This window comes from Lichtheimia ornata (genome assembly GCF_029851405.1).
Source record: "Lichtheimia ornata isolate CBS 291.66 chromosome Unknown scaffold00014, whole genome shotgun sequence".
NCBI classification, from domain to species: Eukaryota; Fungi; Mucoromycota; class Mucoromycetes; order Mucorales; family Lichtheimiaceae; genus Lichtheimia; species Lichtheimia ornata.
Window position 1 is genome coordinate 26,850 of NW_026695334.1, and position 27,694 is coordinate 54,543.

At 43.5% G+C, this 27,694-nt stretch overlaps 9 protein-coding genes across 9 annotated transcripts; 5 read left to right on the plus strand and 4 right to left on the minus strand.

Moving 5' to 3' along the window:
• Positions 1 to 2,937: 2,937 nt before the first annotated feature.
• On the plus strand, positions 2,938 to 4,069 carry O0I10_003974 (uncharacterized protein; the record flags this gene model as incomplete). The annotated part of the gene is made up of 4 exons (XM_058484040.1): positions 2,938 to 2,992; positions 3,073 to 3,272; positions 3,349 to 3,727; positions 3,786 to 4,069. 4 exons carry the CDS (start codon positions 2,938 to 2,940, stop codon positions 4,067 to 4,069), a joined length of 918 nt encoding a protein of 305 aa, XP_058345028.1.
• Positions 4,070 to 4,306: 237 nt separating this feature from the next.
• On the minus strand, positions 4,307 to 4,540 carry O0I10_003975 (uncharacterized protein; the record flags this gene model as incomplete). The annotated part of the gene is made up of 1 exon (XM_058484041.1): positions 4,307 to 4,540. One exon carries the CDS (start codon positions 4,538 to 4,540, stop codon positions 4,307 to 4,309), a length of 234 nt encoding a protein of 77 aa, XP_058345029.1.
• A 516-nt stretch (positions 4,541 to 5,056) lies between these two features.
• O0I10_003976 (urease, alpha subunit) lies at positions 5,057 to 7,805 on the minus strand (the record flags this gene model as incomplete). Its single annotated transcript, XM_058484042.1, has 5 exons — positions 5,057 to 5,385; positions 5,443 to 5,585; positions 5,655 to 6,039; positions 6,094 to 7,692; positions 7,760 to 7,805. The coding sequence occupies 5 exons, from the start codon at positions 7,803 to 7,805 to the stop codon at positions 5,057 to 5,059; spliced, it is 2,502 nt and encodes an 833-aa protein (XP_058345030.1).
• Positions 7,806 to 10,358: 2,553 nt separating this feature from the next.
• O0I10_003977 (uncharacterized protein) lies at positions 10,359 to 12,186 on the plus strand (the record flags this gene model as incomplete). The annotated part of the gene is made up of 4 exons (XM_058484043.1): positions 10,359 to 10,843; positions 10,915 to 11,148; positions 11,212 to 11,529; positions 11,589 to 12,186. The coding sequence occupies 4 exons, from the start codon at positions 10,359 to 10,361 to the stop codon at positions 12,184 to 12,186; spliced, it is 1,635 nt and encodes a 544-aa protein (XP_058345031.1).
• Positions 12,187 to 12,269: 83 nt separating this feature from the next.
• O0I10_003978 (uncharacterized protein) lies at positions 12,270 to 14,819 on the minus strand (the record flags this gene model as incomplete). The annotated part of the gene is made up of 11 exons (XM_058484044.1): positions 12,270 to 12,429; positions 12,492 to 12,622; positions 12,679 to 12,861; positions 12,921 to 13,082; positions 13,145 to 13,350; positions 13,422 to 13,566; positions 13,620 to 13,714; positions 13,771 to 13,939; positions 14,000 to 14,108; positions 14,165 to 14,512; positions 14,596 to 14,819. 11 exons carry the CDS (start codon positions 14,817 to 14,819, stop codon positions 12,270 to 12,272), a joined length of 1,932 nt encoding a protein of 643 aa, XP_058345032.1.
• A 1,121-nt stretch (positions 14,820 to 15,940) lies between these two features.
• O0I10_003979 (uncharacterized protein) lies at positions 15,941 to 17,922 on the plus strand (the record flags this gene model as incomplete). The annotated part of the gene is made up of 8 exons (XM_058484045.1): positions 15,941 to 16,152; positions 16,238 to 16,251; positions 16,317 to 16,596; positions 16,663 to 16,868; positions 16,926 to 17,381; positions 17,442 to 17,497; positions 17,593 to 17,711; positions 17,781 to 17,922. The coding sequence occupies 8 exons, from the start codon at positions 15,941 to 15,943 to the stop codon at positions 17,920 to 17,922; spliced, it is 1,485 nt and encodes a 494-aa protein (XP_058345033.1).
• A 299-nt stretch (positions 17,923 to 18,221) lies between these two features.
• Positions 18,222 to 20,228, plus strand: O0I10_003980 (uncharacterized protein; the record flags this gene model as incomplete). Its single annotated transcript, XM_058484046.1, has 8 exons — positions 18,222 to 18,252; positions 18,347 to 18,418; positions 18,493 to 18,696; positions 18,773 to 18,940; positions 19,009 to 19,173; positions 19,248 to 19,337; positions 19,395 to 19,574; positions 19,672 to 20,228. The coding sequence occupies 8 exons, from the start codon at positions 18,222 to 18,224 to the stop codon at positions 20,226 to 20,228; spliced, it is 1,467 nt and encodes a 488-aa protein (XP_058345034.1).
• A 902-nt stretch (positions 20,229 to 21,130) lies between these two features.
• O0I10_003981 (uncharacterized protein) lies at positions 21,131 to 22,248 on the plus strand (the record flags this gene model as incomplete). Its single annotated transcript, XM_058484047.1, has 5 exons — positions 21,131 to 21,141; positions 21,217 to 21,460; positions 21,519 to 21,734; positions 21,806 to 21,892; positions 21,967 to 22,248. The coding sequence occupies 5 exons, from the start codon at positions 21,131 to 21,133 to the stop codon at positions 22,246 to 22,248; spliced, it is 840 nt and encodes a 279-aa protein (XP_058345035.1).
• Positions 22,249 to 23,105: 857 nt separating this feature from the next.
• On the minus strand, positions 23,106 to 25,536 carry O0I10_003982 (uncharacterized protein; the record flags this gene model as incomplete). Its single annotated transcript, XM_058484048.1, has 8 exons — positions 23,106 to 23,453; positions 23,535 to 23,608; positions 23,686 to 24,062; positions 24,128 to 24,341; positions 24,419 to 24,437; positions 24,502 to 24,852; positions 24,916 to 25,142; positions 25,221 to 25,536. 8 exons carry the CDS (start codon positions 25,534 to 25,536, stop codon positions 23,106 to 23,108), a joined length of 1,926 nt encoding a protein of 641 aa, XP_058345036.1.
• Between the last annotated feature and the right edge of the window lie 2,158 nt (positions 25,537 to 27,694).

Here is a 27,694-nt window from a genome sequence, read left to right on the forward strand (position 1 = left end):
GAGGAAAGGGATGGTGGCACAAAAAGAGGCGGAGTCGGCTTGTCAGACGCGAAAAGCGAAAGAGCTTTGTCTTACTGCATAGCCAGAAAGGGAACAACAGAACAAAGGAGAGAGGGATGACATAACTCAACCATGCTTTGAAATGTCAGCCATTTTATTACATCGTTTTCTCGCTTTACTCTTCATCTTCATGATCCATCATCATCAACATCGTCGCCATGTTGGCGGAGGCTCCTTTCGCTACTTTAATCATGTTGCCATGAGACTCACATATTCCATAACTATGTCCTTGATGTGCGAGAACTTCATCAGAGACGATCTTTCTATGACGCGTGTCAAGTAATGAACAATGCTACTACTCACGATGAATATTGCATGGTTTTGAATAAGCACATATTTGCACGCCAGCATTTGCCTTGAAAAGGATGTTGCGCACAAGCCATGGATGCTTACAATTTTCACATGTTTCTACCACACGAATCTCGGAGTGTAATGCTTGCTTTCAATTGATGACTTAATGTCGTACCTGATCTACTTGCTCCTCCTTCTCCTGCTGCTCCCTTACAACTCCTGATAAAAATATAATGAGAGGACTGATATCAAAGTTAAGCTCAGGACATGTACCCGCTAACCTGATGACATTACGGATAAACAACGCTACACATGAAATCACCTTTTTCTCGATACTAGAGTTCTACTAAATGCTGGTGGGTGGATATCACCGACATACGCACGATGCATATAAATCCTGCTCAGCTCAAACATCATTGCATATCACCGCTAAATTAGCATGGATGTGTTGGAATGGACCCATGATCTATCATAGATGTGATCTACGACAACATAATAGAAGGAGGTTGGATGCAGGTGTTCTTCACCTAATCGCCCGTGAAAATAGTTTTTCCATGAGATAATAATAATATTACCTAGCGATTGTTGGAACGTGGTGTACCTTTCCGTTAGCACCCTAGCATGCAGGGATTTTTGCTCGATTGGCTATTTATGTCAACATGCTACTGTTTACGGAAGGTTTCATCATACAATTCCGAATTTTGTTGGGCATCACTTTGATTCATTTCGTTTTGGCCTTGTTGCACAATCAACATGGGCAAGATGTCTGTGCTGTAAAAGCATTGTTGCATGGGCTGAAGCCTGCTTTTCAATCATAAATACCATTACTCACGCTTACCATCACATGAAGATGTGTGGTCGCATCTACAACGTTTCTCCATTGACAATCACTAGTTTGGTTCGCGTGCATCTATGGAAGAACATAAAAGATAATGACTAACATTCTGTGTACCCGCTCTACTACATGGCCAGGTGAAAAACACTATCGACATGCCACAAGTGAATGCGATTTTGTATCACATACAAAGGTATGCAGGTGGCATGACGACTTTATGCAGGTCATTTTGTAAAAAGGGGTGATGGTGATGATTACCGGTGATTACCGTGACCTTTTGACTACGGCGAATAATCACCCGATAGGAATTGAAAGGGGGTGTTGGATATGAAACCATGAGCTAAGCCTCCTCTTTCAAAAGCAAACACGTCTCATGAGCCATTTACCACGCATACAATGAAAGAATCTTCTTAACATCCAACACACTTTTAATCCATCACTGAAAAAGAAAACGAAACGAAAGTGGTAGCGCGTAGAGTTTCAATAAAGGATCTTTTATTTGTGATCGAAATGGAATAAAAGCTATCAATTTGCCGGCACGTAACCTCGGTTGCAAGATCTAAGCAAGAACGATGGTAAGTATCGCGTTCGATGCAATCATCCATCCACGCGTTATTGCACGCGCAGGCTACAAGAAATCACACGTGTCAGGGATTACGGTTGCAGTTGTAATCCGCTTTTATGGCGTCGTCATTAGACTCTGACTGGTGCCAGCTAAACTCATCCTTCATGTGTGATCACTCGAACCCGCACCAGCAATACCCATTTCAATAATCAATACCGTACCTTGTGCGAAAGCAATGCAAAGAAGAAAACAAAGGCGAGCGCTGCCTTTTTAAAAGCAAAGAAAACTTTTCCATACTCAGCAATCTCAGCATCCCGCGTTTGCCCATGCTAGTTTGGCGCTCCTATAAGATCGGTAAGTCATAGCTGCTGCTGACAATAGATACGGACGAAGGCGGATGAAAGTGCGTGGGACTTCTTTTGTTTGGCGTCGATGATTTCATAAAGAATGGGATAGGAGCTATGGGCCACTAAACGGGGTGCTGAGGATTGATATCGGGTAAACTATCATCTCCCCATCACTATAAGACATGGCTGACAACACGTCTTCATGGTATTTTTTTTCCTTTGCTCGGTGAGATGAATCATCAGGCAAGTAACACTATCAACGAATGTATGAAAAAAGGATCAAGTCATTAAATCACGTGACTTTTTATTGGACGCACAAGCTAAACTTTTAGAGTACATCCTTGGTTGACAGTGACGTATGGCATCTTTATTACTGCTGCATAAGAATGAATGGTATAGAAAGGAGACCACATCCCTACACATATTTGGTCAAATGCAATCAATATATGGATCAGCAACAGCCCAATTGTGAGAGCGAGGTTGTTTGGGGTGATATGCAAAAGACTACTACTACTACTACCGTTTCAGGAAACAGGGTCGGCATTGTTCATGCCGCGCCCACATCTTTATGATGATAATGAATGCTTCTTTGAAAGAGACGAATGCATGTTTCCAATGCTTACGAGGACAAGGTTGATTGTTTACTTTTGAATGTTGTTGTTGTTGTTGATGGCGAATGGAAAGTAGAAACATGATAAAACAAGGAGGGCAGATGACCAAAATACTAACCAATCAAAGTTGCGACATATGGCTTCTCTTTCTCATGATGGGCACCTACACAGCCCTGTATCGCTTCTTTTCCTTTTTCCCTTTTCTTGGCTTTTTTCCACTCACTCTCCATGAAATTCCCAACATTGTCTTCATTGCTACTAGCATTGCTGCTCATTGGCACAGGCAAGTGAATGTTGCAACAGGGCATTCACGTACACAACAACGAAAATTGACAAGTCTCTCTCTTTACTGCGTTCCTTTAGTATGTGCGGCACCGGCACCACTTGAAGACATTTCTGTTACATCCATTGACCTTGTTGAAGAACGCCTCGATGCCAAGGGTGATGAGCATTTATACGTCACCGTTACTCGTACCGATGACCTTATTGATGATGATGGTGTTCTTCTTGCTGAACGAGTGATGGCTGTTCAAGTGACCTTTGATGTTGCCGAGAATCAGCAGGTATGGTTTCATGTTTACTCTCACGCACCACACATACACACTTACACGCACACGCACACGCATACATGTAAAATAGCTTCGATGCAATGGTGTCCCTGTTGAGATTGGTGTATCCAACATCCAAGTAGAAGCTCAAATTGCTGCCAATCCTGAAAAGTTGACGATTGCTTCAGAGGAGGATCTTGCATTACTCGAAGATAGCTTTGATATTGGTCTTGCCACTGTTGAGGTGAATGCCATGTTTTTGGATGAACTCAAGACCGAAGATGGCATGTCCTTCCGTCGCATTGCTGTACAAGAACGTATCACTGAAATCAATGGCGAGCAAGTGGTTCAAACCGAAGCTGGTCAACAAATCCTCGATGTCTTTGAAGATGGTCAACTCAACCGATGGGCTGTGGATCCTCTTACAGGCTTCTTGTTGCCATCCGAAGAAAATGATGATATCAAAGAAGGCATGTATATAGTGTACAACAGCGTTTATTTTGGACATGTCTATTAACTATCCTATAGAGCCTGCTGTGGTACCTGCTGCTGGCCATTCCAACAAAGGTTGTGCTGGTGCATTGGTGGATCCCCTTGTTGACTGGTGGAACGACCAAAGCTTCGTCATTCAAGGTCTCATCACTGGTGGTGTTTGCGCTGTGCTCCTTGCCATTGCCTTTGCCATTCGTCAAATGATTGTGTCATCGAATGATTATGACCCTGTGGCCGTGGTGGAAACAAACGAGGAAATCTGGTCATCCGTGCAACACAAGGGTGGTGATTATGAAGAAAAGCGCCCCTTCCTCTCTTAAAGAGATTATTCCCCGTTATTGTTATCCATCGCACATTGTGTGTATTGTGAATATAGTATTCAATGGTGATGCCGTATTGTATTGATTTTCTACCAAACACATAAAGTAGCGGTATCTGATAATCGATTGTGGGATAGGGTAGTGGTGGTGATAGCTTGTCGCATTGTCAAAGGATGGGGCACACGAAAGGAATAGGTGGTGGATCATAGAATGGAAATGATAGTGCTGTTGTTGCTTTTAAGAGGATGAAACGCTGTTGTTGGAGTTTTCTTGGGAGGACACAAGTGAAGAAGGCTGTTGGGTGGATATATCCTTTTTACGGATAGTGCCAAAAAGACGCTTGACCTTGCCAGCTAGATTAGCTTGACCTTCTTCCTCAAATGATGAATCACTTGTATTGTTGGCAACAGTGCTTGTAGATGGTGTGTGTGTCTCCTCAGCTTTGAAATGCTCGACAAAGCGAGATGACATATCTTGTTTGGGATAACAAAGGAGGAGAAATGAGTAGAAAAGGACGATGGGTGGGAAATGAGAGGAGGAGACTCGAGTACTCTGTGTCGGGTTTGATCGAGATTCTCCTCTTTTCTTTTTTTGGGGTGATCTCGATTGCAATAGCTTTGTTTGTTATAAACACAGCATTGATGTGCGGACCAAACTTACATATAATGTATGCAATTTGATAAGGGCATTTATTTTGACATGTTATATCGCCGAGATACAAAAATCATTAGGCATTCATCATACAAGATAACAACAATGGTTTCCAATGTTAACTAGAGCTCTTACTAATGGTTTCTACAACGGTTTCAGATACGATTGTTTCAGAAAGAATGCATGCAAAGTTTACTGTTTTTCACATTCAGCTTAGGCTGGGAAAGGAGGATTGAGATGAATGAATGCAATGTGTGGTGAGTGTGAGTGAGTGAGTGAGTGAGATGAAGGATATGTAAATATGACATTGGGGAATAAGATTAAGTGATGAAGAGACTAGAAAAGATAAACAGATTGCGTCAGGGGTAAAGTGGACACAGGATCACAAGAGCAAAGTTGGCCATCTGCCAACACCTGGTAGGTCTCCGGGTCGACCGAGATTGATGGTGTGCACCCATTGAGCTTCATATCCTTTTTAGAAACGTTCCTACAGTTTTTGACAGCCTCGATTCGTTTTCGTAACCCGTAGCTTGCCATGACACCATTATCGATTGAAATTTGCGATACAAAGAGGCAAGAATGCATTCCAACGCTGGATGGTAAGCTACCGTACATTGGTTTTGAGATGATGGGTTGTGTAGTGGGAATCGATCCATTTGCGTCGCCTATGGCAATCCAATGTTAATAAAGCTGCAAGGAAAGAAAAAAAGTTGCAAACTTACCGATATTGCCCCATACAACCACACCGGCCTTAAGGATGAGTTCAGGCTTTGTGCCAAAGAATTGTGGGGTATAAACGACTAAATCAGCCATTTTACCGACTTCGATGGAGCCGACAAGGTGACCAACGCCATGGGCTAATGCTCTATAGGACACCAAGAAAAAAAAGAGGTCAGCAAAGAACAATGATAAAGGGGGGATGATGATTACTTACGGATTGATTGTGTATTTTGCAACATAGCGGCGAATGCGATAGTTGTCACCTTCATCATTTTCATCTTCAGGAAGCTTGCCACGTTGATTACGCATTTTGCTTGCTGTTTTCCAAGTGCGTAAAACAACTTCGCCTATACGACCCATGGCTTGACAATCGGAGCTGATCATACTGATGGCACCCATATCTTGAAGCACATCTTCGGCAGCAATGGTCTCTGCACGAATACGACTCTCAGCAAAAGCAACATCTTCAGGAATGGATTTGGTCAAGTGATGGCACACCATTAACATGTCAACGTGTTCATCGAGCGTATTGGTGGTGAAAGGACGAGTTGGATTTGTGGATGATGGTAAGATGTTGTTTTCACTGCAAACAGAAATGACTATGGAAGATGATTAATAAATCGATCACGCCAAGATATAGGGTTTTTACTTACTATCAGGAGCGTGACCACCACCAGCACCTTCACTGTGATAGGTATGGATGGTTCTGTTATTGATGGCAGCAAGCGTAGACTCAACAAAGCCAGCTTCATTGAGCGTATCGGTGTGGATGGTTGCTTGGACATCGAGTTCATCGCATACTTTGAGACATTCGTCAATGGCAACGGGTGTGCAACCCCAATCTTCATGCAGCTTAAGTCCCAAACAGCCCGATTCAATTTGTTCCACAAGTTCTCTCCTGCTTGATACAGTGCCCTTGCCAGTGATGCCGATGTTGATGGGTAAGTCGTCTGTTGCCTTCATAACAAATTCAACGTGATGTCGACCATTGGTGCAAGTAGTTGCATTGCTGCCCGTCGTGGAGCCCGATCCACCTCCAATCAGTGTGGTGATGCCGCTTGACAAGGCCTCTGGAATCAATTGGGGACAAATGTAGTGTACGTGTGTGTCGATGGCACCAGCAACAAAGATCTTTCCTTCGCCAGCCAATGCTTCCGTTGCAGCACCAACGATCATGCCGGGAGTGACACCATCCATGACGTCAGGGTTGCCAGCTTTGCCAATGCCAACAATGATGCCTCGCTTGACACCGATATCAGCCTTGAAGATGCCCGTGTAATCGATGATAAGAGCATTGGTGATCACCAAATCAAGCACCTCATCATCACAACGCCCTGTTGCTTGACCCATGCCTTCACGCAGCACTTTACCGCCACCAAATTTACATTCGTCACCATAGATGGTAAAGTCGTGTTCAACTCTTGCCCATAAATCAGTGTCTCCTAAACGCACCAAATCACCTGTAGTTGGCCCAAAGTGATCAGCATAGTACTCCCGATCCAAGACGTATGGTTCTGCAGGGAGTTGTGGGGCATTGGCGTCATGTAAGAAACCACGTTCAGCCACAGTTGCCATAATGGATGGGAGTCGTGCCAAATCTACTGGTCCTGTTGCAAGTCCATTACCACCAGTGATGATCTTGTTGCCACCAATTTCAACAAGTGTAACAGTCTTGAAGTCACCCGGCTCAAAACGAACAGCTGATCCTGCAGGGATATCAAGGCGCATGCCATAGGCAAAAGCACGGTTGAACAATAGCGCAGAGTTTGCTTCGATGAAATGGTAATGAGAGCCAACTTGGACCGGTCGATCGCCTTGGTTCGTTACCGTCAATGATATACGTCGTCGATTTTCGTTAAGGTGGATCTTGCCAGGCTTCACAATCAATGCACCAGGTGGTGGTGGGCGTTCGGCTGGGGGTAAAGGAAATCGGCTGATATCGGGTACAGGTAAAAAGCTGCCATAAAGTGCCATTTCAAGATTCCCATCATCGGTGCAAATAGGATCGTGTACAGTGACAAGGTAAGTGCCATCGGGAAAAGTGCCTTCAATTTGAACCTCATGAAGAGTATCCAGCACACTAGGCATCACGTGACGGCGACCAAGCATCTGTTTGCCCATATCCATAAGCTGTGCCACGTTGTAGGTGCCATCCCGCATGAATTCCAATAGCTGTGAGGCGAGTAATGCTGTTGCTTCGGTTTCGTTAAGCTTCACTCCACGAGCTAGCCGTCGTTGGGCAAGGTTGCCGACTATATTTCATCTTCGGTGAGTCTCTATAGTAATAATAGCAAGTAATTCTCCTATTGTAGTACATACCATTGCTGAGTAAAAGCTTGTCAAGTTCGCGAGGAACCAGACGCATTTTTTATTGATAAGATAGGTGTGGAGAAGGAAAAAGAGAAAGAGTGGGGAAGTATTAGAGAGAAGGGAGAAAAAAAAAGAGGAAGGCTATTGAGGGGTATATACAGCAGCTGTTTTTATCGTGTCTGGGGATCCGTGATAAGCAGGATATCTATGTTACACATTATATCAAGTCACGCTGTTCCGGAAAGCTGTGAATGAGACAAGAAGTTGATGTGATAAGTTTCTGGCAGCTTCCGAAAAAAGCTCGCACTCACTCCTGCCTCCCGTGTGTTACCGACTTTAAAAGTTTAAGAAATGAATTCCTTCAAGAAGATAACAACCATTGTTCGTGGGAGATATAGAGGGAGCAAAACGTCAACTTTCGAAAGATTGGTGATAATTTGCACCCGTTTTATAACCTGCTCTTATCTTATCAGCCTGTTTCCCGAACCACAGGTCCGTGCCATAGTAGCTATCTCCCCCACATCCCTTAATACAGTTTACGAACATTGCCGTATACCAAATACTGAATCGCTTCCAACGTTTATATATAAGACGTGAACATGCAATATGCACATGTTTCTCCCTCATCATTTTCAAAATCGGGAAATCAGCGGAGTGTATGCTCGGAATGACAACAAGTCAACGTGGTTGGTGCGAACAAACTCATATAATGAGTTTGTTGCCATACTACATCCCTCACCATCGATTGGCTCACTGCTAAAGGAGGAGTGTGATTGCTTCACCACTGAAGACGGGAGGATGCGGATTTTACAAATCCTAAAATCAGGTTGCTCAAGTCTTTTTTCTTGCTATTTCGATCGTGCGTTTAAGGTTTAAAAAAAAGGTACCCAATAATGCTATGTAGGTCAAAGGTGGTCACAACAGGTTCGAATCCAAAAACAATGGCCCTACTTGTACGAGCACCCTCTGATCTGCTATAGTGGGGTGCATGTCACTGCCATGCATGCTGCATCTTGGATGCAGAGCAGGGTAAACAAACCTGCATTTGATTTCATATGTCGGTTTTGGGTCAAGGTATCAGAAGGAAATAAGATCCAAGAATTCAATAGGGTAGGCGGGATCTTGGAAGACTACTTGCATAATGGAGAAGTCCATATCAATGACTGGGTTCTCTTTGTCTTAGTTTCTCATTTATCATGATATTCCTCCTAATCGACCTTTTAGCCATCGTGCTCATTTGTAATTCTTTCACAGCAGGTGATAGTCAATACACACGCACGACTTTACCATACAAGAGCGAGATGAGTGCCACTTTTGGCCCCCTTTTTGCATGCAAGGTCTCCTGCTGAACAACAATTTTTTCAGTTGGGGTTATGGAGCTGACACAGGAGAGATCGAATTGCCCGATTGTATTGATCTGGAATATGGTCCCAGATCATCCCGGAGTATGAGAACGTTGCAAGGATTGGATCTTTCTCGCTTTTTCTTTGCTGTTTTGAGATGTAAACTTCTTTCAAGTTCAGCTTGACGGCAATGAATCATTTTGCAGCAGCTATGCTCCGCCCTTCTTTACAACTTAGTCATGGCATTAAGAAGATTTTCAACCACCACGTTTACTACCATCATGATGGCACTATATGTAGTCAATGGATACAATGGGTTCAATTGTATGGGTGGCATAGGAACGAGATTCCAAACATGTGATGTACTTCCGTTGTGAGCATGATCGATCCGAGGAACCAAAAGATGCAGCTGCAAATCGTATCACCCACGATCTATACAGTTATTCAGGCTGAAACTAAGATTCAGAGTAACCCGATGTAAAAGTCTCCTCCCTCTTTGAAGGTCTTCGAAGAGTTTCTTTGGTCGCTGTCTCATGTCCTCTAATTATCCTTTTGTATCAATTTTTCTTTTCTCGCCACCTGCTTTCCCACCACTCCATACAGTGATTGTAACCACTAAATGAGACACGACATACAAAGGTTGCAGTGGCACAATCTATACCCAATTACTAATTAAACGTGTAAACGTGCCAAGAAAGCAATCATTTATGTGGGCACGAGACAATCAAATTAGCACAAAGAAGTAGACAAGAGTTTGCCCGAGAAGGAAAAAAGTTTACAGCATATGGACAAGAGGAGGATGTCTTTGGGGGATGGGGGGAAATGCATGCTTGTGTTCATCCGGTCATGATCGTGGCGACAGGCAGAGTAACGTTTGACCTTGTACCAGGACCCTGTTTTAAGACAATGCTACCACTCTGTTGGATGAAAAGGGCATATTATAGGTACGTGGGGGATGCCCCTGCTTGCTTGTTCAGGAGGTAGTAATGTTTGTGTTCAGCTGAATAAGGGGGATGCTGTGTGGGAAAAGAGAACAAAGAATCTTAGACGTGGTATGTGGGGCGAACAATATGCTTATTGTAAAAGTACATCTTGTAAAAAGCAATACTTCTTGCTTTTGTTTTACCACGCTTGAAGATCGTACAATGTTGATGGTGGTACAAGCAGCTCGCCACATGTCTTACTTTTCCCGAGCCGCAGCTTCCACGTATGCAACTCTCCTATTACTTTTACTGGTTCCCGTTTTTACCATTGCAAGTGAACCTATGACGAGTAACAACGACCTACGCAGCTACTCTGTTGTTGCACATATCCCAGACAACTCCACCATTGCCGTCGTCATTGACAACGATGAGCACCATTTGCATCCTTTGCGTCATGCATCCAATGTGAACACCCATTTATTGTATACAGGAGAAGCTCCTCGACCAACCAACTGCTACAGCTACGTTATCATGAAGGATGGCATCATCACGCAACGGGAGCCATCCACTCGTTCTATATCTGGAACCTCTTCTTCCTCGACGACGACGACGACGACATATGACTTTTTTGATCGTGTTCCAAAGATCGAGCATGTTGCACAGCTTCCTCGGCTGTATGGACCTCTTTTCAAAGAAAAGCCCAATGAGTTGCACAAACCTGGGCAGATTGCGACGTTGCATTTGACCGGTAACCAGGATGACTTTGATACCCTTCACAAACGTTACCAAGAGCAAATCAAGATTGAGGTTTCGATGTCGTACATTGGGTGAGTTCCATACATACACCCGCCGAGGTCTAAGAACGTTTTATTAAACTCCTCTATGCATGCATTTACAGTGCTAATGATATCATGGAATTTGATTCTGTACAACTGAAGCTTTCGGGGCGTGCATCTCGTTGGATGTCAAAACTCAGTTATGGGGTGAAGCTTCCAAAGGGCGCGAGGTTGTATGGTCATCGTCATCTGAAACTACGGGCACTGGCAACCGACCCTTCTTATCTACGCGAATATCTTTCGTACAAATCGATCAAAGCTTCTGGTCTCCCTTGCTCGGATTTCTCGTTTGTTCGGTAAAACAATACTATCTCGTCCAACGTTATACTTTACTTTATACTCATCCTATCATCCCCCAGCGTTTTCATCAATAATCAGGCAATTGGTCTTTTTGGCTTGATTGAGGTCTACAAGAAACCATGGCTCAAGGATGTGTTTGGTGACAACAAAGTCAACATTTTGTATCAAGGCTTGGGTTACAGCAAAGAATCAAATGATCACAACCAATGTGCCGACCTAAAGTACAATCCAGACCTTGAGTCTTACAACCACGACCAATACAAGATCAAGGTTGCAGGCAAGAACGATGATGGCTATCAATCTTTGCAATCATTCACCAAAACGATCGTTGATGGCACTTGGATGGATCATGCCAATGTGGAAAGCTTCCTACGAAGGTAAAGAAGATGATGAATGAAAGATTCTATCATAGTCATTAACGCCCTCATTCAATTAGCTATGCATTGGAGATTGTGGCAGGATTTTCGGATGCTTACATGTCCATGGCCGACAATTACTTTGTATACAAGCATAAGGATGGATTCGTGCACATCATGTCAGACGTCGATATGACATTTGGACAAACGACCTTGCGACTAGAGAAGATGTTAACCGGTGATTATCGACAATACCCAGGAATCGATATTCGCCCTATGTCAAAATACATCCTTGACAACGCCGACCTCTCCAACCAACTACAACAAAAAGTCAACGAAATGGCTTCTCAACTCGTGAATCCTGAGATCATGCGTCCTGTGATTGATGATGTCTATCGTTTGATCGAACAAGATGTGGCATGGGATAAGCAACTTCCACGCATGGGGCAAAATCATATCGCAACCAACACAACAACATATGATCGTGATAACCTTCCCTTTTGGGTTCATCCACCCATTGAGCCCGATGTACTCGACGATTTCAATGTGCGTATGCGTAATGATGACGTTGGATTTTACGACGCTGTCTATGGAAAGCCGCCATACACTTCTCTCACCGGTGTTTTGGACTATATCACAAAAAGCAGCAATGCCATCCTTACTCGAAATAGTACTTAGAAGGATATGTGCACTCAATTGTAAATTAACAACATTGATCTTGCTTGTATAAAGCTGCAGCATATACCATTATTTTATTATTATTACATGTTATCAGGTATTTTAAAAAGCTTCTCCATATTCTCCTTCGACAGCAACTCTTTTTTTGATTCAGCAAATCCAGTAATCAAATCTGCCACCTTTTTAACATCGCTTCTAATCTTCTGCACACGCTCCTGCGCCCTGGCTACTGTCTCCTCGAGTCTACAATAAGATGACATGGGGGTGTTAGTCTCCAACGCTGAATACATCACCTATACACATACTTGATATGAGCATCCTCTTCTTGACTCTTGAGAGATAAGACCTCCTTCTTTGCCTGGTTTCGAGCTTGTTTCGCTGCATTTTCACGCTGATTCAATTCTCGAAGGGTGTCATCCATTTCTTTAGCGATAGACTATAAAATAGCAATGTTAGAAAGGGACCTTGGGTATGACAAAGAAATCAACTTACAGCCTTAAGCTCTTCGAATGACCGAGTCTCATGTTCAAGTTGTTCTTGCAGCTGCCTTAGACTTTCTTCTTCTGCAGGTATAGAATTCTTGATCTCAGCATATCGGTCACGGATGCCTCGCAGCCTTTCAGATGCTTGTTGCAAAGCTTGGCTGTATTGGTTTTGAAGGATTTGTAAATGTGGCTATAAAGAATGGATTAAAGACCCAACCCCATGTGATTCACGTCTCATGGATGACTTACGAGCAAATCATTTTCCCAATCTACTGATGACATTTCTTCAAGCGTCCTTCCTTCTGGATTAAAGACAAAACGATAATCTTTGCCATTCGCATTCGGCGCAGTGCTGGGGATAAGGCCGGCTTCAGTCGCCTCGCTGTTGTATTCATGCATGTCTTTTTGGATCTGCATATATATAAAACGTAGATCAGTATATCCGATTGCTTGTCAAAGGAGGTCCGCCTTACATCTTCACGCATTTGCTGCATCTGCATTTCTCTTGATTTGTATTGCTGATCGAGCTCATTGATCCTTGCCTTATTGTCGAGAGACTTCTTCTCCAGCTCAACTTGTTCATTCGCCATTCCTGCCACTTGTTCAGGTGATAGGTCCATTTCCTTGAATCGTCTCAATACTTCATCATACTCTTGCTCTGCCATCCGGATTTCTCTCTCTAAAAATGAAAAAATCAGTACCTGGATCCATCACAGCACGATACCATAGTCCCATTGAGTATTGACTTACTTTTTGCATCGAGTGCCTCCTTCAATCTCTCATTAAGATCCATATATTTTGCTATACGCCGTCGCTTGTCATCGCAGAATTCGTTGTACTTGGTCATATCCTCTTTCATTTCTCGAACACCCTCCTCAAGACGTTTAACCGTTTCCTACATAGAGCATTTAGCAACAGGGAATCCAAAAACACAACGTTTGATCTTACCTTTCTCTTTTGTACTTCATCCTTTTCCTTTACCTGGCGTTGCCTTACTTCCTGTAGTCGCCTGATTTCTTGACGGTACTGCTCATTCAATTCCTCTATATAGAGCACGTTTAGCTTTCCTAAACCATACGCTATGTCAATAGGATCTTACCAAAGACGGATAACAGCTTAGTGTCGGTCTCCGTAAATTCATCGGCTCCATTCATGAATTGGTTGTAGGTTGTAACAGTGTAGGCGTAAAACAAGTAATTCATATCGGTTGGTCCTTCTTTTTCCACGTCTTCCTCTTTCTCAGTCCGAGGCACATCATGATCATGTATCTGTGAACCCACAAAGAAATGAATGAGTGAATGGATCAGGCCGATGATACGCGAAGTTACCTTGCACATGGTCACAAACCAGTGAAGTAGTGATAGAAAGGTTGGGAATAAATGGGGTGCACCAATGGAATGAAGCGACCTCGGACTCAGTTGATCGCAATATGGATATCTAAGAGTTGTTAAATGAGCTCCATGTCCCATATCAAGCTAAACAAGACCACTTACCTTAATGAACGAAGCACATCAATATACTCATCTTCGAATTTCTCTCGTACGTATTGATAAGATGGAGCCATGTGATGATGAAGATGCTTGAACATGTTTTGAAAGTTGCGAAGTGTGAGTCCACGAAGCATTTGTCGTGTAACCTGGCCATAGTTGGAATCACGAAGATAGTCGATGATGCATTGCATGGCTCGTTTTTGGTATTCTGGACTGCGTATATCTGGCTTGGCTTTGGCTTTTGATATTTGAGTGGCTGCTGCTGATGCTGATGATGATGCTGATGATGCCTTGGCTACTAACGATGAAGAAGCACCCGTACGATGGGATGGGCGAGAGTTACTTGCAGGTCTATGATGATAAGGTGGAATATAAGCTATGCGCACACAAGACACTGGCCCCTGCCTATGGCTCTGCTTGCAATTGACACCCACGGATCTTTAATGGCTACACTTCGCTTCGAGCGTCCTTCAGCTGGAGTCGTAGCAACTGCAATGCGCTGTGGTCCAAGTGAATGGCTGTGATGCGGTGCTGATAACCGAGGCATTTTGGGATCGTTGGAAGCTAGTCGATTGGCTCTCACACCAGTTGCTGTTGCTGGCGGTGGTAATTTTGACTGATGGGGTGCATTGTCGCTGATGGTATAACGTCGTTTCATGGTAGTATCGTGTGTTGACTGGAATACAAGAAAAACGCGCTCGGAGCGGAAGCAAGGAACAACGCGAGGCTGACACGGCAACCACGACCACGTGACGCAAATGAGTTTCCTTGTGTGATGATATGCATGAATTCACTCCCTTCAGAGAGATCCTACCAATGTTGCACTTGAAATCGAGTAGTATCTTCCTTATTAGCAATATCTGATACGAGTATCACATGATCTAAGGCTCTTTTATGCTCAAAGAATAAAGCCATAAGATGTATTGTTTGTCGTGCTGCTAATTGTTGTTGCCATCCTACATATGTATCTTCTTCTGATGTATGTGTTGAGGGGGTTACGGTACAGTATAACGTTGTCTATAAGCATTGAGAAAACATCATCGGATGCATTAATTCAAACTAAACCTTGCGTTTATGATTGGTTCTATGCTCACCCCTTATTACGCTGACGATAATCTCCTAAACATCTTGGATGCTCTTTGTTTCTTTGTCAATCAACAAAGACCATGTTTGGATCTTTCAACAAGAAACACATTCCTTTGTTCTCTATTACAATGAATCATGTACAATGACGAGCACATGGTTTACGTGGGTTACAAAGTATGGGAGATGGCATATGGTAGTAATACATAAATAAACCAAGGATTCATTTATTGAAACTACATCGATAGTATACATAGCAACCTTTGTTTGTGGCGTCAAGAATAGCATTCAATGGATGGTTGAATCTATGATGGTGGAAGTAAAACTGACACTTGCAAAGCAAAAGATAGGTTGATCCAAGTTCACGGTATCCTGTTAGCCCCTTACACATGTGATCAAGGTGCACGTGTAATATCCGTATCCTGGATACTTACATATCCAAAGATGAGTCCACAGACCCTGTACATATTACATCCGATCTGGAAACCCCTTTTTTCTGCAAAATAGCCAGTCGGCATCTTGACACGATGGCCGTTGCAGAGGCATGTTAGGATTTTTTTCCGTCTCAATAAGAACATGCGCTTCACTATTTCCTTTCTTGCCAGAGCATTTCATTTCCAACCTGGATAAGAGAGCACTCATCCATCTTTCACTTTTGAGACTCTTTCCTTAGCTCCACAAGCACAAACGTACGGAATGCACATACCCATCTGGGCGACCACCGTCTTTTTATTCAGCATCAGCGGATTTGCTGCTGCTGCTCCTGCCGATACAAAATCAAACAACAGCCCTGATCCACGCACTGAAGTGATCAAAAACGCGTTTAGACACGCTTGGAATGGATACCATCAATACGCTTTTGGACACGATGAGCTGAAACCAGTGACGAATGGCACAAACGATTCACGGTAGGGAGAACTCACTTTAAGCAATACCACGATAACAGGAAATTAAAACGCTCATTTTCTTGTTATCCTCATTGGCCATCGTTAGCAATGGGTGGGGAGGTAAGAAGGCTTAGATAGTAAACGATTCGAGAAGCGTATACTCAATTCCATATCCATTACCATAGCATCCATTTTTGATGCCCTGGATACAATGATTATTATGGGTTTGGAAGATGAATACCAACAAGCCTTAGAACATGTAAAAAACGTTGACTGGAATTCCACAAGTGACCCCAGCAAGACTTTTGAGACCAACATTCGATACCTTGGAGGATTACTTTCAGCGTATGATTTACGCCCTGACCAAGCCCTTTTAGACAAGGCAATTGAGCTGGCGGACAAAGTCATTATGCCAGCCTACAATACACCCCATGGCATCCCTGCTGCTTATGTGAATGTTGCCACGTGAGTGTAGCACACATGCATGCAAATCTAAATGGCACATGAAGCATTAATGTATGCATGATTTAGTGGCGAGCCAACCGATGACCATGATCTCATCTTGGCTGAATTTGGATCCTTGCAGCTTGAGCTTGTGCGTCTTAGTCAACTCACCGGCAATGAGCGTTATGCCTCCGTTGCCAACGAGGTCATTTACGCCATTGACAATGTAACGACACCATTCCCTGGTCTTTATCCCATCACATGGTCATTAGATGACTTTACACCTTCAAGCAGTAAGAGTGATTTTATCGTTTCCCCCTCCTTGTGCATGGTATTGATCCTCTGTATAGGCTACATTACGATTTCCGGTGGTGGTGACAGCTATTACGAATACTTGTTAAAGACCGACATGTTGATGCGAGATGAACATCAGCTTAACATGTGGAAGAAATCAGTCGACAGCATGCAAACATACCTTCGATCTGAAGCCACCAGCGACATGGTATTCTTGGGTGAATTGAATGAAGATTACAAGCTGCTGCAAACGGGCGAATTAGTGTGCTTCATCCCTGGCAACTTGTTGCTCGGAGCACGTTACCTTAATGATACCAATATTGCCAAATTTGCCAATGAGCTCATGGATGGCTGCTATGATGCATGGGCATTGACGCCAACAGGAATCGCACCTGAAACATGGGGATGGATTGATAAGAGCCAAAACATGACCAGCTTCCCTACAGCTATGCAAATGGCTATGCAAACGACTGGATACATTGCTCAAGATCTTTCATATGATCTAAGACCAGGTTAGTGAGCATAATGGATAAGGTAAAGACAACGTTCACGAATGCCTATTTCCATTATAGAAACTCTTGAAAGCATATTCTACTTTTACCGCCTCACTGGTGATACCAAGTACCAGGTAAACAAAGCAGTTTGTCTTCCTGCAGCAGCATAGGGGAAGAGAAAAAACAAGGTCATGGGGCCATTCTCATCATGCATGCATAAATACTCTAGGACATGGCATGGAAGATTTTTGAATCCATTGAAAAGTATTGCAAGACATCAGCTGGATACACTCGTATCGGTGATGTGTCTAGTGTCGATCAAGTTAATCCCCTTGACTTTGAAGAAAGGTATGCATCATGCTACAAAAACTTCCGAATGTGCGGGGTTTGTACATTAACGACGCTGTATGTCAATAGTTACTTCTTTGCCGAAACCTTGAAATACCTTTACTTGATCTTTAGCGATCCCAGTGTCATCTCTTTGGATGAATACGTACTCAACACGGAAGCCCACCCCTTTAAACTCACCAACAAGATTAAGATCCAAGCAGAGTTCTAGATAGAGTACATAATACATAACGTCGATGACTACATGTATACAGCGCCCCCATTTTATCATTGTATCCATGATCCCTCCCTTAAAAAACATGCATTAATGAATGCAAGATCGCCAAACATCAAAAAAGGCAATGTCTGCTCGATACTTTTCTTTCTTTGTTCTTTGCATAATACAAGGTGTCAAGTGGTGGGGGAGGATAATTCGATGTGACTCTACTTGTGAAGCAGCAGCTACTCTTGGCACCTAACCCATTCAGCGACCCAAACGACGCCTCGGTCTTGATCCCATAATTACCCCACATGGCAGGAAGTGTTGCAGTCAAAAAGCAAGGTGAGTTGTGGGAATGGAGAGCACAGAGCAGCCTACCTTATTGGGTACCACCTTGGTCATGGACATCGATGAGCTCATGCGCAGTATACAATAGAGAACTTGTTGACCGAAGAGCAGCAATCCATTTTGAACCAAACGACGGCCGATATTGACCGATTGCAGCAAGGTGATCACCACGGCATTAGAGTGAGGGGCTAGTGGTAGCGTTAGCTGTTTGACTAACATGCTCGAGTTGGCAAGATATTACAACGCTCGCCAATCCTCTCGTATCCAAGGCAACTGACAGTTGGTCCAAGCATGTTACACCGAGTACGCTTTCCGTTTTTCACGAGGATGGTCATTGGGAAAGGATATCAGAGAAAGCAGAGGCCAGTCTCTTGAAACGTACATACAAATCCCCTGATGCTACTTCTTGGTCGGCGATGATGGGTTCCTTGGGTGACGGTATGTATCATGGTTGGCATGCACAAGGTAGAATAATGCATCCTCATTGTTGTTGTTGTTGTATGTGTATATTTAGATGAATCCGACACTGTATCCGACGAGCCCCTTTCTCCCACTGTGACACAACTCGATGTCAATGACAGGAAGACATATGGGACAATGACAATGGAAGAGGACGTGATTATCGTCACTTGCAAATCATGTCATCGACCCATTCTTATGAGTGCGTTTCAGCAACATTCTGGTAGGATACAAAAGATGTCTCATGTGGATGTTTGTAATATGCTTATCACGTGATTGATGATCATGTAGAGTCATGCGGTGCAGGTGTCAAGAAGCCACGAGCATTGACAACTTCTGAACAAGCCAATCTAGCCAAAGGGATCTTTTCGGATGAAGAAGACGAGGACGTATCAAAGCAAACAAACGACTCTCACAAAAAGGGTACCACTGTGAAGCATGAGCCTGAGGTACAAGGTATTGTGGATACAATGGACAAATGGTGTGGTGTTCATTGTCACTCATTTTTCTCCTTTTACACGTTTTTCAAGACATTGCATCAGCCAAGCGTCCTCCATCCAGTGACAAAAAGAAAAGCAAAAAGGAAAAGCAAAAGCAAAAGGCTGCTCCAAAACCCAAGCGTAAGTGTTTTGCGATCCTCTAAGCGATATTATACTGATGAGGACTGTGACCTATAGCACCGTTGGATTTGGATAAGCAGTGTGGTGTGCTTCAGGGACCCAACAACACACCATGTACTCGATCATTGACATGCAAAAGTCATTCTATGGGAGCCAAGCGTGCTGTTGCCGGGCGTTCACAACCCTATGATCTTCTTCTTGCTGCATATCAAAAAAAGGCGATTGGACGTCCTCAAAGTAAGATTAGTTGCGGAACTTTTGGGTGGATGAGAATAATGCAGCAGCCACATCAAATCTAATCAACATCTTTGTTCATTTTCCCTTATACTTCTAGCGGGTGCAACAACCGATCGAAAGGGTACAAGTGTTGTATCAATTAAAGCTGGAAAATCAGGTGGCAAGCGACATGCTGGTGATATGAGCAACGGCAGTAGCAGCGATATAGCGGCGGCGGCAGCAGGACAAGAGGAACAATGCGTCAACTCGGATGAGGAATTAGAAAATGTGCTTGATGCCATGCGACATAGCCGACCCACCCCTTTGGCCCAGAAATCGTTTTATTTTGTAAAGAGGCGACGACAATGTTATCGACTCCATGACATTTTGCTTGATACCATTACTCCCAAAAACAATTCCCAGCTTGACCGGCTACACAGTAACACCACCAACATGTTCCATCCTCGTCATCCGCAACAGACAACATCATTACGATCGGTGAATAATACAGCCGTATCAGCATCAGCATCGGCAAGTGGTGTACGTGCTGCAGCAGCAGGTCAACAAAATGAATTAGCGCTCCCCACATTGATTAGGATCCCAGGTCTTGCCGGTGGAGGGGCCATGCGCGCTTCAGGGGCTATGAATGGTGGTGTTTTGCGTGACACTAGATAGATAAGAACATAAGAGGGAAAATGCGAGATGTCTGGGGAAGATGTAGATAGGATATATTTATGTTTGTTTCAGGTCGCACAGGATCAATAGAATTATAGATTGTCTTTTTTGCTTGTAAGATATGGTTTCGAACATTTATGATAAGTAAGCCCACATGGCACTGGAACGAACTTTGCCGCTTATGGTGATGCGGATGATGAATTATTGGGGATTGTCGCTTGACAGCCGCAAGGCATAACCGAGCCCACGGATTCTTAAAAAAGCGGATTTGTTTGTGTGGCAACTTGACAACCAGAGTAGGCAATAGGGTCGCCATGACAACTCATTTTATTGCGGTTTCATCGTTTGAATCCATTCATCCCCCTGCATTATGGTGGTACAAGCATGGTGATGACCAACAAGCTCTGTAATGCACATTCAGGGCACAAGCATGAGATGTAAAATACAATGTAAAATACATCGTGCTCCGAAGTCTCCACTACATACGCCGAATACATCCACGGCCATCAAATTCGTTTTCATAAACACAAATGAGTGGTATAGCTGTAACAAATGATAATTGAATTAGCTTCATTGTAAGTAAAAAAGCATCGTTGATGGGGTATGAGGTTCATACAAAGTCGTTCAAACATGCGGAAGCGCACTTGTGTCTGTTCCGAGTGAGCGGAAAACGTTGTTTAAAACACGAGGGGTAGCTGCGACTCCCCGTTCTTTCGGGGTGACACAAGACGTTATATACGTTTCATACAGGCTGCCAAAACGAATCGACAAACCAAATCTGTTAAAAGATCTCGATTTACCGGCACAGGAAACGTATATATTACATTTCACGACTTGTCATCACCCACCCCTTCTTTTTTTCTTTTTCTCTTGATTCTCTTTCCCCCGCATCAACGTTTTCAATGGAGCTTGGGTACGTTACCTACATCAACTTTGACACCTACTACTACGCTATACAAAAACGATGATTCTTACACATTGTTCAAAGTCGACCTGTTCTCCCACCTATCACCAGCATCGAACATCATAATTCATCTATTAGTGCACCATCAACATGGTCTGCACCTCTCGAACCACGCGCTTTACGAGAGCATCCCCTTCCATTTTACGATCAACAAAGCCGACGACTTTTGCCACCCCAACCCAAACTCGCTCCTTCCCCTTATTCACAACAGCATGAAAATCCCAGGGTTGCAGCTGCTCGTAAACGAATGGAGCAAGACATGAATCAGGTAATGTATTAAGACTTGTACAATGTTACAAGTACGTTTCGCTTATAAATCTTTGTAGGTTATGAATCATTGCAATACTATGCGTGAAACCATCCAACAACAACAAGCAATGATTGACACATACCATCAGCAGCCATGGCTCGAGGATATGATTTCTCGTGCCAATGAAGTGCTGAATGCGTTATTGCGTTTGCAAAAGCAGCAAATGGCTGCACAAGAAGAGCAACGACAAGTGCATTTTTACAATACACCTTACGCACCTCCTGGTTTTTATGTAAGTCTGCAACCCACCCACCCTTTGCTCAAAACAAACAATGGATTGACCATTTCTATTTGTTTATCCAGAATTGTATGCCAACCGAAAACAGCGCAATGCACCACGATGACAATGACCACATGTCCGGTGGGGGTCGTATCCGACGAAAACGTAGAGTAAGCACATCAACACCCATTTTCATGTGTAAAAAGTAGAAGAGCGCTAACACACGCACCCCTTTTGTTTATAGCAAAGGCCCACTTTTCAAGGTCGCTGCCATTCTTGTAACATTTCAGAGACACCTGAATGGCGACGAGGTCCTGACGGGGCACGTACCTTATGTAATGCTTGCGGTTTACATTATGCAAAGTTGGAACGTAAGCGTGCAGCCGCTGAAGCCAAAGCCAAAACGGAAGAACAGGCAAATAATGGGACCGCCACCACCACAACTACACATTCTATGCAATCCATCTCTTCACCCACTAGCACCAATTCAACGACAACCCAAGATGAGTGTGTCTTGACACCATAATGGTCCACCATCACCACCAACATCATCATCCTCCCTCATTCAATGCGTTCTTATAAGCCTTGTCCATATCTCATGTTCTCATTCTTCCCGTTTCTCACACACTCAACCGAACTATATATGCTGTAATATTACATCCCATCTCCTCGTTGTTGATATACCATCATCTTTTGAACGCATTCATATCCTCCTTCGTCGTATTGCCATTTTCTCTCTCCCCTTTTTGTGTACCTATATCCAATACTGTATTTTGTCTCCCCCATGCACCATGTATCCATATATAAAAGTTTTAGCCCCAACCGATGTATGCAAGTGGTATCCGTGACAAATTTGCGGAGGCAAGGTATTTTTGTTCACATGCTTGAATACGCGTCTGTGTCTGTGTCACAAGATCTCTCGTTACACGATATGTGCAATAATGAGGGATCATCACCACGCAAATCACATGTCGTGTAATCCTTTTTTAACCCTTTTCCTTACAAAACACGCTTGTCATTGTCCTCTTGAACCCTTGCATGTGCTGCTAGTGATTAGTGTTTCATCGCTACAGCAAGTATGAAAACCAAAAACATCGATAGCTTGAAGCCCTTTACATTGACAATACCTTACCAAGGAAGGGATCACGTGTTTACTATAACTCTTACTGCTATGTTATGGTTAGCGAGTTATACTCTTCTAGAATGTATACATCGTGTTGTCTCTATAATTACAACCGTGATAGCAATAAATGATCTTCTTGTTTCATACATTTATTATGATGTGTGTATTTGCGTGCGTTTTAAATTGATATAGAATAGGGGGGGAGGTTGGCTACCTAGTATATTTACAAAAGTGGGGGGGGGGTGTGCGTACATTTGATACTATTGCTGCTGAGCAACATTCTTACGTGTCGCTAAGATGAGTGGTACCAATGAAGATAGCGGATCGGCTTTGGTTAAGAAAGGATGTTCCAACATGGCGGGTGCTGAGGGTCGCTGCTCGGGATCCGCTTGCAATGACCTCTCCAAAAAGTCAAGAAACACGGGCGTGAGTGTCTCTGGATTCTGTAATTTGGGTGTTCCATTGGTGGCAATCAAATACAAGGCACGAAGTGGATTTTCATTCAAATAAGGTGGCTCGCCTTCCACCATCTCAATAGCCATGATACCAAGCGACCAGATATCCACCTTGGATCCATATTCTTTCCTTGTCACCACTTCAGGGGCCATCTGATAGTAGTAATACAACATGTCAGCCATCATCATCATCATCATCATTCTTCTTATCACACTACTACTACTACTACTCACCCAATAAGGTGTGCCGACCATGGTCGTACGTTTGGTTTGGTCTTCTTTAAGTTGTGCACAGAACCCAAAATCAGCTGTCAAACCATAATCCATTAGCATCCTTTTCATGCATAAACGTGTGTAACCATCCTTGTGTCATGGCACAACTTACTGAGCTTGATATCGCCCTGGAGACTGAGTAGCACATTGTCACTCTTGATATCTCGATGAATAACGCCGTTTCGATGAAGGTGTTGAAGACCCTTGAGTACTTCAAGACATACTGCTGCAATCTGGCCTTCCAGCATCATGTTGTACGTCACCACATCGGTCAAGCTACCACCATCCATGTATTCCATAACAACCCACAAATCTCGGTTCCATAGATATGAGTCGATAAAGTTGACAATGTTGGGATGTTGTGATTGGCGCATGACCACGATCTCATTGATAATAAGCTCCTTTTTAGGCTGTTGCTCGAGATTCATTTGCTTGATGGCTACCGGTAGACCCTCCGAAGAACGTGCCGTGAACACCCCACCTGTGGCTCTATAAAAGTATCAAAATAAGGATGATTGCAACCATGTTTCGTTGGGCATTATTATTATTATTACCCTTGCCCAATCTTGACGATATCCGAATAAACAGCATTTGGATCCTTGTCCGTGCATATGCTTTTGAGTCGTCGTATGATCTCGGCATCCTTGAGTGCATCTAATTCATTCTTGGAAGCACGCCTCCTTGCTAAACTGCTGGTCGAAGGTGAAGGATTGTTGCTCTGATTCAATTGCGGCTTGTTGTTGTTGCTGTGATGGGATACAGAAGGTCCTGATTATACGGGTATTTGAGTAAGCACGTGACGTGGATGGATGTATAACACACACACACACACACACAACACATACCAGGCTTGATGGCTGATAGCTATGGTAGAAAAGGAAGCGGTAAGTGATTTTCTCTATGTTCATGACCAACCCATTTTCCTTACCGAGTTGGACCTTCCATGTTGTATCTTGAGTTTGGAAAAGCGTTTCAACGGGCTATTGTTTCCTCTCGTAAGCGAAAATGCACGTTGAACTCCATGATCATTGTTGTGTGGAGTCTCTGAAGAGGATGATGCTGTTGCAGAAGCGTATTCCACTGTGTAGCTGGTAGCACTGTTGTTTGAGTAATGAAGATGTTGGGGAGGAGTAGCGATGGATGGAAGCGATGCCACAGAAGGTGAAGAAGAAGATGCTGAAGATGAGATAGTAGGTTGCCTGAAATGAGGGATCTTTTTCCATACAGCATCTTGTTGTTGGTCTCCTGCCTTATAAAACTCGATTGCATCGATGACAGCCTAAAACAAGAGAAGGACGAGTTGTAGACTAAACATCAATGATGGCTTCAATATGGAATCTACCTGAGGGTTTTGTCTTTGCTCACTTGTTGTGATACCACTCTGATTCAACAAGATTTGCCATTCTCGTGGTAAACCGGTAAATTCACCCGTAGCTGGATCAAAGCCGACGTGGGTTACATGGATCGTATTGTAGGGTGTGCCAATGTCCATGGATGATGCATTGCTGTCACGTTTTCTGGATCTGCTACTGCTGCTATGACTCGTTCCTGGAGGATGTGCCAAAAAGTCTAAAAGGTACCAAAAAGAGCCATATTTGAGCATAACGACGCGGAGAGTTGTTTCACGTTAATAGATAGATAGCTGACCGACAAACTTGTCAATAACGCCAATAAACGAGTGTCGACTATGCCGTCTCGTGCCACTGCTATTACGTAAACTGGAAATGGAATCGCTTTTATTATGTCGTGTACTTTGATGACGGGATGGCACTGGGGAAGGTTGAGGACCGGGTGGTGCTGTTGCTGGAAGTGGTGGCGACGGCATGGGCGGTGGTGGTGGTGGTGGTGGTGTTGGTGCCTGGTGGTCTTCCAATGAAGGTGCAACAAGCGTAATGGCAGAAGCACGTACCGAATGCCTTGGCATGGTGCTTTGTGGTTGACGAGACTGCAATGCTGATGACATTGTTGAAAAAGAGATGTTACAAAGAGAAGGTGCACCAGCAGTAAAGTGAAAAAGCTAAAAGTGCAAGCTCTCACAATAGCGATGGTTTGTGTCGCCCGATATCCTTTTCCGGTAATTGCGTTCCCAATGACTTTGATGATGAGTACATTGCTTATCAAATACACCCGATACCTTGGTCAGATGCCATCAAGTCATCCTTGCCTGCATGTCTTCCTCCAACAAGTAGTGATCCTGTAGTAGCACCCATAGGCCAAACAAAATGGTACCATTGCAAATAAATCAATCATGCGCAGCAGCAATGCCTTTATGTCATGATGCTTATCGGTCATCACCGCGCACTACTACCCGACTAGATCCGGGTTATTCAATCACCTTTAAAATAACTACATTCCTAATTGTTTTGATTATCTTTCTCATCCGTATTGATGTAATTAGTAGTGGGAAGGGTCTTAAGAAGGTGTGAGTGTTACACACACAGCGTTTACCAACCCATATGATACGAACATTACTTGACATGATGAATGCTTGCTAGGATTGCTACCTCATCCGTTAGCTTGATGATTCTCATGTACTACATCTATTATCTTCTTCATATTGATGTAATGTAAATCATGATAAATCAGACAATGACTCCCCTCAGTGTGTGCGAGTGGCTCTTCTGTGTCACTATGAATGTGACACATCCCCAGATAACCCCATTTTCGTGTATATGCTAATAACGTTGGAGACTAATCTCAATAACAAGCACGTATCACTCGTTCACATACATGGATGTTTGCTTACTATTGATTGCATTATGGGCCAAAAAACTTATATCATTATATCAATCTTTGGATAAATAGCGCAAAGGATTTCATCACGCGGTTGGTCTTAAGGCAGAAGGCTGGGGCACATTGCATATTTGGTTTGTTCTCATCGGGTTGTAGCCATATTAAGGCCTTGGGAACTTTTTGTGTACCCATCTTGGTCAAATTACATTTTCTTGGCACGAGTCAATTTGGATACACTTATAAAAACCCCATATCACTAGCAATCAATGAGCATGTTGTTGTGACGTATGTTTGTACATTTTTATTCAGAGGATGGAACGCTTTACGCTATATGATGCACCACAACGGCTCTAGTAGATTACCTTGCTAAAGCTTGATAGCATCCTACTTTCATAGTGAACATGGTGCTTTATCCTAAGCAAATGATACATACAGCACGCAAGTCAACCAGGAAGACTCTTCATTTGGTATAAATTTAGGGCTGTCGTCGATGCATAAAGGATCGTCAAGCAAAAACCATCGATGTACATAACTCGAAATCTTTCCTCGGGTTGAAATTCCCATCAAAGGATTCCTTCATTGTAGCTTTGTAAGAGCTATATTGTGAGAGCCTTTTTGTGCTGGTACTCTGAAATGGCTGGATACATACATAGCAGTGGATGGATGCCTGAATCAATAGTCACTGGAAGCCAAGGTTTGTTTGCTTACTCGATTTGCATCATCAGACGGCAGCGAGTGACTAACAATAATGTCATTGTCCATCATCGGCATGCACCATAATAGTAACAAGGAGGCCATAATCAGCTAATCTTTATCCACCCATCTACTTTACAAATGCATGTTTTGTTGTTACCGTAGGAGGTATAAGTAGGAGATTTGCAACCAAAAATATCAACTTGTTGTTGGCTGCAGTGGATGATTGCCCGTCAAAATGACGATGACAGAGACAAGTAAGATGATTGCATGTGATGCTTCGTTTCATCTATGCGACTAGAGTGAATTGTACATCATCTATGCACGGCACTGCACATGACCTGGCGAAGGTTCATGTACATGTGTCAAGATCTATCCCTCCCTCTCCCTCTCTTTTACAGTACTGCAATGTGCACATGACCATTTATGCGAGTGAACGGTCCATGTTGTAGTGCCAACCATGTGGCTGCATGCACGGTAATCACCTTGAGAACAACAACTCGGCTAATCTATTTTGGATACCCGAGCGCTTTGTGGCATGTTGATGGTTGTTACAAAAAGTTGGGTAAGTAGGACCAGCCAGGGTGTTGGTGGCGCTAAATGGGACTAAAGTTCAAAGGATAAAATGAGCCCACTTGCTGTCTCCGATGCTTCCGGAAAGACCACGGATATCGGCCCAGGTCTATAAACCTTGT